Here is a 10,406-nt window from a genome sequence, read left to right as displayed (position 1 = left end):
TTCTAGGTACTAAACATACCCAACATACCATCACTCACATAGGCTAGGGATATCACTTACCTGTCATGAGTATCTTAAGTGTCTAACAAACAAAAAAAACTGAGAAAAGTAAAGAAGGCATGAATTTGTATTTTTAAATAGGGTAGCGAAGAGACTTCCTTTTGAGCCAGACATATCTGAACAAAGAGGTGAAGGCATTAGCTACTAAATATTGTGTAATGGAAAGTCCTAAGGTGAGAACAAACCCAAAAGGTGCAGGTGCCACAAGAAGACTGAGAAGGCTGGAGGAAAGGATAAGTAGTAAGACATGAGATCAAGGAGGTAATGAGTGGAGGAGTCCCATAGGGCTTTATTGGCGGCTTCAGATTTGCCTATGATTTTAAAACTTTTGAGTTTTTAAAACATACAAGAATGAAGAGAAATTATATTACAGCTATGGAAGTACATCAAATACCATGGAATACATTCAAGCAAGTTTCAAATATTTTATTTTTATTCATACAGTATGAAGTTTTCTAAAGATCCCACAACATGACATATCATGCAGAAGAAAAACTAAACATTCAACATAAACCATCCCTCCCTACCCACCCCTACACACCAACTAAAAAAGGAGGAAAAAAGAAAAAAGAACCCTCATTCCCCAGTAAGGAAATAATGTTTGAATTATTTTTCTGTAACGCCAGCCAAGATATGCACAAGCAAGAGAAATAGAAAGCATTTGCTAAAATATTTGTAACAAATAATTATGTACAAAAAATTCACAAAAGACTAGTTCCCCCTTGAAGCAGAGCACATGGCAGTTGACACTGGAACAGATCAAACCACTGGCTGGGATTGTAAGCCATGTACTGATCCAGAGGAAGAAAGTTACATGTAGTGGAGATTTTCAGTTTGAACATTAACATTTCCAAAGTTTGGCAACATTATCTTTTAAAATTATGCAAATTATGTAAACAAGAGGTACATTTTAAATCGATCTACATGCAAAACTCCATGTCATGCAAGGACACCAAGCACCGGGATTTTTCTCTCACAGACAGAGCCCATGATGTGCAGCACTCAGTTGAAGGAACAGCGATGGCAGGCAGGTGTGCTCAATATTCACCTTGATTCAACCTGCCCTTTAACCATTCATGACTACAAAACCAGTTTTTATAGAAAAATTGTACAGGGAAAGACTGTCATATGAAGCTAACCAAAATGTTTTTCTTCCAGCCAATAGTACCTTTGCAGAAAAGGGAAGGGATAACATCAAGTGGTGGAACATGATACACTACTTTTATATCACACAAATTTATTGTTATCACTTGTTACCAATTGTATGGGCAAACAAAAAAAATCATGCACCCTCTATGCCTTGTGATAAAGAAATATAGGAAGTATAAATTTGGATAAAATTTTGCTCTTCTGTGGCATATAGATTAGCAAGATTTCTCCCATTTAATCACAAATACAGGAGGGTATTTGGATATATACATGCACATTAAATATCACCAGTCTTTTCAGATTAGCTGCAAATCTTTTGAAACACGTAAGAAAAACTTACAGGTCAAATACTAGTTTAATGACAAATTATTTACCCATGTATAATGAAACAAATTGATATCCTAAGCAGTCACATGATTACTTCAGGTTTTCTTCATTAAGTAATGTGTAAGAGAAATCATGATTACCCCAGACAGCTCTGGTCTTTTTGTATAAAATCACAACTGGTAAATTACAATTACTCAGGGACATTTAATAAATGTAATGCCTCCTAGTTACAAAGTAACAGAAAGAAGCTGCCATAGCATTGTGCAGTTACATATGAATACAAGAACTAGCTCTTGGCAGCAGCACTAACTATACTTTCTCCTCAGCCAGAGATGGATTAAAAGCTGCTCAGCAATGAGACACAGTCCCAGGAAATATATTCATAGGTATAAAGTTACAGACTCATTTGTTACAAAAATGCAATTAAGGTAATAGGACATTAACAAATGCTTTGTCAATCTCTCAAAGGAGAAAGCACAGGTAAAGGAAAATAGCTGGCCTAACACCCGGCTCAAATTGTACAATCTTCTATCTACATATAAAACTGTGTGAAATAAAAGTAAGGATGTTTTATGTTCTGCTTGGCACTTTTGTACTCTATCGTTTTGTTTCTGAATCAAGTATATTAAATTAAAGCCAACTTACTACATATATATAGAAAGCTACATATATCTATATATAAATATTTACATATGTATATATAGATACTTTCGTTATAAAAGATGAAGAAAAATAAATTAAAAAGCCAACCCCTTCCCTTTCTCCACCACATTGATATGCTCTTTTCATGTTGCTGTCCTTCAGACTTTAAAGTGCTACACTGAGTTATTGAGAGAAGAAGAGTTCAATAACACTTAGTTGGCTTCATGAGGCTCATGTTGGAAAATGTGGCTTCACAGAGAAAAATACTTCCATTTAAATACACAGAGAGCATTGCTGGACGTCTTGAGCAGATCTTCAGAGATGGAGAAGAAAGCAAAAGTGTTGGATGGTACTCTTCAAAGAGTCACACATCTACCACCATCTTTTTGTGGATATCTAGGCCACCTACAACCTGCAACAGACAAGAACAAATAAAGCTTAACAATACTTGAGAAATGTCACTTTAGTAGTCTAGCCATCTTATCAAAAGTGCAATTTAAAAACATTACTTCAGCCATTTCCAGAAGCTGGATTTTTATAGAGAAACCTTGAGTGATTCTACCTAAAAATTTCTTATCTTCTTCCATCTAGGGTAACAGGTATTACATTTTTGTGTTCTAATCCAAGTGTCAGCAAACTTGCTCTGTGGAAGTCTGGCAAGTATTTTGAGCTTTTTTTTTTTTGGTACCGGGGATCGAACTTGGGATCTTGCACTTGCGAGGCAGGCACCAGAACCACTGAGCTAGCTCCCCGGCCCAATTTTGAGCTTTGTAAGCCACTTACAGTTTCTTTTGGATTTTCTCTTTCTGTTTAAGCAACACTCTAAAAAATGTAAAAACTTCAGGCCATGGACAAGATTTGTTGTGCTCTGTAGTTTGCTGATTCCTATTCTAGTACTTTTAACATTATATGATAACCAGATGTGATCATAAAAATTGTCCTCAAAAAACCAAATACAGGCTTTTCTATCAGCCTATTCTAGACAGTATTAAAGTCCCAAATGAATAAAATTTTCTATACATGATTTTTCCATGAAGTTTTATACATCTCAGGAAATACTGACATGGTAATCTAAAGTGTAATAAGTATTTGTGTTATTCTGATGTTTTATTACATATAACCTACATAAAGTGCAAGAGTCATAAATGTCCACAGCTTGAGAGGAGTTTCATAAAGCAAATACCAAGTAACCAGCAACATCATTACCAGAAGTAGTCTCTGGCTCCCTTTCAACTCACACACACACACACACAGACGTGACTACCCCAGCTTACACCACCATGGGTTGGGTTTTGTTTGTACATTGTGTAAATGGAATCTTTCAGACCGGCTTATTTCACTCAACACTGTTTGTGACATTAATCCATGTTCTTGTATACAATGGCATCTTAAAAATATAGCATAAAGAGCCAATTCTACAAAACCTATTATGAAATGAGTGGTTTGCTACCCTGCTCTCATTCTCTACTTCTTTTCAAAGTGATAACTGCTTAAAAATTTCAGGTTTCAGTATTTACCTTCAGGTCTTCAAACAATATTCCTACTTTTTCTCTTGATTTAAAAGCTTTAGTCACTACCCATACACTTTCCACCACAGAAGACAATTTAGCTTTCACATGCACTTCTCCCTCTCCATCTCCTACCCCATATACTTCCCATCCCCTACACTTTTCCCAAGGTTATTTTTGTTTTGATTAGACAGAGGAGTTCAGCCATTTTAAATTACTATAACTATATAAAATACTAACAGGTGAACAAACTGCATACTATTACTTTATTTTGCCACAGTGAATGTCTAATAATTTCTTTTGGTAGGTGTTCAAATATCATGAAGTTCACCCCAAACTTTTGAGCCAAATACACTCAAATAAATGTACCCCATAAATTGACTCTGTTGTCTTGAAGACACTCCCAGAGCCTCACCACCTGCTGTCATCTAGACTGTTCGCTCCTGAGGCTTCTTGTCTCTGTATCTCTCTGCTATCATCCTACAGGCAGGTCTCCTTCTCTTCTCTCAGGTTGGATCCTCTACTTCCTGGATCCCATATTATTTTTTGATTTACAACTTACTATAGTCTGGGCACATCTTCCCATAGTTTCCAAAAAAGGAAGACCTTCCCTAAAAATGCCAATTTCTATTGCTTTAAGTTTGTAGAGCATTCTAGATTGGAAATAACTAGGCTCCTCAGAATTGCAAAAGTAATGCTCCAATGTCTTCTGATTTCCAAGTCTGCCACTAAGATCTAGTGCCGTTATGATTCTTGACTTTGTATAAAGCCCCTCTCCTATGCCTCCATCTTACTATTCCAGCTTTGTAGACTTGTCTCTTTAGTCCTACTGTTCTCACCAATGTGCCTACATCCCGATTATAAATTCTATGCTGGATACTAAGTATTTTGGTTAATCTTTTTTGGTACCAGGGATTGAACTCGGGACCTTGGGCTTGTAAGGCAGGCGGCAGAACCACTGAGCTGAATCCCCGACCCTGTTCTGGATAATCTTAATCATCAAATCAACTGGATTAGGAGACTCCTGGAGAATTGACTGGGTCTTGAGGGTGCCTGTGCACATTAGAGGATTAATCCATTGCTGTTCACAGCTGAATGTGCTGTTATGCCTCAAGGAAAGCCCAGGTGGAGGTGGATCACTGGGGCCTGTCCCTGCCCTATGCTCCACTTTCTGGCTGCTACAAAGTGAACAGCTTTGCTCCAACACACCCTACTGCCACAGAATAACCCAACCGTGGCCTGAAAACTCTGAAACCTTCTGTGGCCAAATTAAATTCTTCCTCCTCTACGTTTCCAGTGTCAGATATTTTGTCCAAGTGACAGGAAGGTGACTAAAACAGTAAATTCAATCAGGAAATATATTACTTTGGTTCTGAAGTATTTTCTTGATTTATTAACATTTTTTCCCCTCCATTTTCTGAGATCCTTGGCATTTAGGTGGTATAGCTCCTAAAATGGATCTCGAATTTTTTTTGAGACCAGGTCTCACTACGTAGCCAAGGTTGACCTTGAACTTGAAATGGTCCTCTTCTCTCAGCCTCCTGAGTGCTGGAATTACAGGTGTACATCATGATGCCCACCCAGCTTGGATCTCTAAATTTAAATTCCTAAGATCTCTTTTGTATGTTATTCAATTTATGGTTCTAAGAATTCAATATATCATATCTGCAAGGGTAACAATAACAGGCTTTTGTTTTAAAATTTTTATTGGCCTTGCCCACCTATTTCCCCCAAGCTTCTTTTTTTGGATTTGTCTTGGTTTCTATGTTCCATGGCAGAGTTTTTTTCTCCATTGTTTGATGATTCAAGGTGATACATAGTTATGAACTTTTATTAAAAAATTCAACGTATGGTTTAGTTTACCACTCAAATTTCTAAATAACCAAACTCAGTTCGTATCTTTTCTGCTATTCATTCCATTCTTGTGGGTTCATTGCCTTTCCTTGTTTAACCCTTTGAGAGGAAGAAGAAACAAATTCATGTGTTCAATTCTTCCATTTAATACAGTCACTAATCATTTACAAGATTTACTTACCTGGACATGATGGTGCCCAGCTATAATCCCAGCTACTCAGGAGACTGAGGCAGAGGGATCCCAAGTTTGGGGCCAACCTGAGCAATTTATTAAGACCCTATCTCAAAACAAAGGCTGGGCATATATAGCTCAGTGGTAAGAGTGCTTGCCTAGCATGCATGAAGTCTTGAGTTCAGTGTCAAGCATCACAAATTTAATAAAATTTTTAAAGTACATGTACAAATTCTTTTAAAATAATTTTTCCATCTCTCTCACTTTTGTACCTTGAGAAGTCAGAATAAAAAGAACATAATGGATGAGTTTGATCCCCGGTACCAAAAAAACCATAATGGAGACAAAATTACGGCCTACCATGTGTGAGGCCCCGGGTTCAAACCCCACTACTGCAAACCAAATCAATGTTTAGAAACATGACTTTAAACACAAAATGTTTTTCTCAATTTATGGATTATGCCTCTCAAAAATACAAGGGCAATTTATTACAAATATTGGAAAGCAAACACAAAGCTTACCTTATGTCTTTAGTATAGATAACAGCATCATTTAAATACATAAAAATGTATTTTAATTTCCTTTCACTAAATCAAGTGTATGATACATTTAATATTTACTAAGTGTAAAGAGTCTTCATGTATATATATCCCTACCACACAAGCCAAGCATTTTTTATTTCATTCCTCCAAGATTTGAGATCTTTTCTTTCCTTCTTTTAAAAACTGAGTGGAAGGAGATGTTGAAAGAATTAAGATGCATTATCATTATATACTGAGAACATGTACTTAAAAAAAACAACTGGCTGCTATCTACAATGCCACTACCTGCTCGGTCACACGTCACACCCAACCATATGTCACATGTCAGTCCATGGTAGACCTTCCAGGATCTTTGGTAATGCTGATGGAGGAGAAAGGATGGGATAGTAAAACACTGGAGCGGCATCACTTGGCAGCAGTGCAGTCACAAACCTATCCAACTCTTCCAAACAAATGTAACCTATTTTTTACACTCACCTATCACCCTACTTTATGAAATACCGGAGACCCCTGCAGTTAGGTTCCAGTACCCCAACCAGTATACGACACAGTCCTGAGAAATAAATACACTAAGAGGCAGAACTAAGAGAAAGAAAGCGAGTGCTAGGATGACCAATGCTGACGCAACTGACAAAGGCCCTGGCCAGTCCCAGGCACTGACTTTTATTGGCAATCAATTGTGGTAAAGGCAAGCTACATGCAGTTTCTATGGAAATTAATGTAAACAAGGTTCATAAAGGACAAAACAAAGCATTTTCAAATTAGGAACAGAACAGACAAAATATATGGTTGTAATTAGAACACTGTCCTTCTAGACAGAAGGTTTTAGTTGTGGAAACGGAATTTGGGTGCCAGTTACTCTGACCTCTGCACACAGACTTAAGTCAGACTCACTTCTCAAAACAAGCCAATTGTGGGGTTAATTCTCTTTACAGCCTGGCTTTGGGCATAATCAGTATTATGGTTCTCTGCAGTGAAACAAAACACGAGAATTAAGTATTCCTTTGTAATGACGGAAAATGCTAAGGAAAATACTATATACTTCAGTACCTGCCTAACATACAAGTATCAAAGTGACTTGTTATCACTTCTGTGACTTAAATTTAAAAATGGAAAGAAAAAGAGGAAAACCTTCCTATAGAAGAATCCAGCCATGACTGAATTAAAAATCTTTAAACTTTTTACTACCTTTACTTTGGATACTTCTATATTCTCTAGTATTTGTAGTTGGTAATTAAAAATCCTTATAACACATCAAAAGCTACTCTCTTTGCTAAGGGCAGAAGTAGAGAAGTGAAGCTGAGTAGTTGTGTTCCTGTTTGGAAGCAATCAGTGGTACCAAATCCCTGGGTCTACTGAAGAAAAGCAATAAATAAGAGAAGCTGCTCTGTTGCCCAGTTTCTACTCAGAGAGGTTTTCTAGATCTTCCCATAATTGCAGTTCCCACCTCTGCATACAGCCCTTGTCCCAGAAGAGAAAAATTACATCAACAGCTTGGAAAAGGATAGAGTAAATCACCATGCACACTTCATGGCAGGCAAATTTAGGATGGTAGGGGTGCTCTCCATTTTTGTAGTCCTTGTGAAGTTTCTGGTATTCCTATCTGAAATTCATAAACTCCTATTTCCCACAGAAGCACTTTCACACGTTAAATCTTAATAACCTACTTGCAATTTAGGGGCTATCAAAAATAAATAAAAATTACTAGGTTCCATTCTTATGGCATTTTATCAGAGAATGACTATGAATATTGATCCTTTAAAAAATTTTTATTAGGATGTTTGCCATACATAATGTTTCTTGAGACTAATAACTGCTAATTATTTTCAATTAAACAACACACTTCTAAACTTTGTGGGGCAATTTTGCAAAATTGACTACATAAATCTTTAGGGCATATACCATCAAGAAATTTCCTATTGGGCCGGGGATTTAGCTCAGTGGTTTCGCTGCCTGCTGCGCAAGTGAAAGGACCCAAGTTTGATCCCTGGTTACCCACCCCCCAAAAAAAGATTTCCTATTAAGTGGCTTGTAAAGTATGTTTTTGAAACACAAACAATGGAAGAACCAGTTCTTTCATACTTACAGCACAGAATTCTTCAAAGGATATTCTTCCATCTCCATCCTTATCTGCATTTATTATAGTTTTGTCTACAATTTGCTGTAACTGTGTGTCTTTCAGGTTGTTCCCCACCATCATCTTCAACACCTGGAAGAGCTCCCCATTGGAAATATAGCCATCTTTATCCATGTCGTAGATACGAAAGGCAACTGAGAAAGGAGGATAGAAAATCAATACAATTATAAGGCAATCACATGGTAATGCTTCCAGAGAAAGAAAATTAAACTGCCAAACATCCAATACTGTGACTATAAGAATGCTCTTTCCTAAATATAAAAACTGCCCTTAGGCATAGTTTAACATAGTTACTTAAATCTATGAGTTACAGACTCAAGACTGCCAGGGCCAAAGAGTATAGTGTAAGGTAAATTATCTAACCTTACACAGAGCTAAAGATGGTTACAGTTCCAACATTTCTTTCCACTTTCATTGGGGGGAAAAATAAAATAAAACCTCTTATCTAAGTTTATAGTACGGCTGTTTTCAGTGAACTGAAATTCTGTCTTCCTTCTACACAACTAAAAACAATAATAGTTCCAGGCATGGTGGTGGGTACCTGTCATCTCAGCACTCAGGAGGCTGAGACAAAAGAATCACCACCCCAAGTTCAATGCAAGCCTGGGCTACATAGTGGGTTTAAGGGCAGCATAAAAAACTACACGGTGAGACACTGTCTGAATGCACCGCCTTAGACCACTCGACCATCCTGATGGCGAGCCTAGTGAGACACTCTCTCAAAAAAGCAATGGCACAGTATTCAACTATACTAGTTGCAAATGCCCTAAAGAATTTTCATCAGAATATAAAATTACTGTTATGTCTAAGGATGTGGAATAAAAGAAACCTTCCAGAGTATTTTAAGAGAAGTCCATAATGTAGTAGTCCAAATGGTAGTAGTTTTGGAGGGAGAATGAAACGGGCAAAAAATACTTACACCTCAACTTCTGCTCCTTATCTCCTTTGACACTGAACTGAGAGACTCCCTCAATGAATTCTGAGTAAGAAGAGTTAAAAATGTTTATAAACCAAAACTTTCAATTTTTTACACAGAAAAACCAATAGTTTATCTTACTTACCCACAAAGGGATACATTCTTCTGCAAAACAAAGTACTTCTAACAGTGCTAAAAACTAATAAATGCCAAATTTAAAACCTCCACAAACAAGATTCTATATATTGTTTTCTTACTTAACTTGGAGTTCTCTAAGGTTAATCAGTTTGGATGAATTTGTTAAGCACTGTAAACTGTAACACTCAAAAATATTCTTAAAGCTATTTAACTCTTCTTAGAGGATGATTAAAATGGGCCTTTTAAAAAGACTACAAGGGCTGGGGACGCAGCTCAGAGGAGGTGCCTGACAAGCACAAAGTCCTGAGTTCAATTCCAGGTACTGAAGGGGGGAGAAAAAAAGACTACAAATTATTTTACAAAAATAATTTTGGCTTTCTGTTCCAAAATTCAGAATTATTTAAATACACTGTTAGAAGTTTCATGCAAACTCTTTACTACCTGAAGTAAATCACAATCAGTTAAAGATCCCTGCACTAGTTAATTCAGTTCTGAAACTAAAATTAACAAAACCTGTTGACAATTATTAGCAAAAGGAGATATTTACCTATAGAATCAAAATATAAAATAATGTATCATGTTAGTATCAGCAAAGGCACTATTCAATGTGTTTGTGAAACCTAGATTAACTAAAATAAATTAATTGTTCTATAATAATGCTCATATCCTTATTCTTAGAGTTTAAATTTCATTGCTTGGTGCATAGTGCTCATTCTGAAAAAGGTGATAAAATATTTTTTAAAACATACTAATTATGTTAAGTTGCCCTAAAGTGAGAATAATTTCCTAGAAACAAAAGAAATATTAAAAAGTCTCTTTGGGGCATAGATTAGCCTGAAAGACACCTTGATCATTTATGAACCAAAAAAAGTAAAGGTTCTTAGTCCATTAAGACGTATATAGCACAGATTTTGAAGTTTTAACATAATCTTTTGTTATAGCATCACCAAATTACAAAGAT

The 10,406-nt window shown here is 36.5% G+C and overlaps 1 protein-coding gene across 3 annotated transcripts in view; it reads right to left on the bottom strand.

Moving 5' to 3' along the window:
* Nucleotides 1–322: 322 nt before the first annotated feature.
* The window catches only part of Ppp3r1 (protein phosphatase 3 regulatory subunit B, alpha), a 68,732-nt gene continuing 58,648 nt past the window's right edge, over nucleotides 323–10,406 (bottom strand). Inside the window, exons 4-6 of one of the 3 annotated variants that reach the window (XM_087216274.1) lie at nucleotides 9,311–9,370; nucleotides 8,341–8,525; nucleotides 323–2,590 (exon numbers count right to left, since the gene is read on the bottom strand). In XM_087216274.1, the coding sequence (XP_087072400.1) occupies nucleotides 2,543–2,590; nucleotides 8,341–8,525; nucleotides 9,311–9,370 (293 nt within the window). In that variant the 3' untranslated portion in view covers nucleotides 323–2,542. Of the gene's footprint in view, nucleotides 2,591–6,336; nucleotides 6,616–8,340; nucleotides 8,526–9,310; nucleotides 9,371–10,406 lie in introns of those variants that run through there. The other 2 variants (XM_013074079.3, XM_087216273.1) reach the window with 2 other exon arrangements.

This window comes from Heterocephalus glaber, unplaced genomic scaffold (assembly GCF_053883595.1).
Source record: "Heterocephalus glaber isolate CG9 unplaced genomic scaffold, H.glaber_assembly_v1.0 deba00001457, whole genome shotgun sequence".
NCBI classification, from domain to species: Eukaryota; Metazoa; Chordata; class Mammalia; order Rodentia; family Bathyergidae; genus Heterocephalus; species Heterocephalus glaber.
The sequence above is the reverse complement of the archived record's forward strand: the minus strand, read 5'-3'. Positions and strand labels throughout refer to the sequence as shown.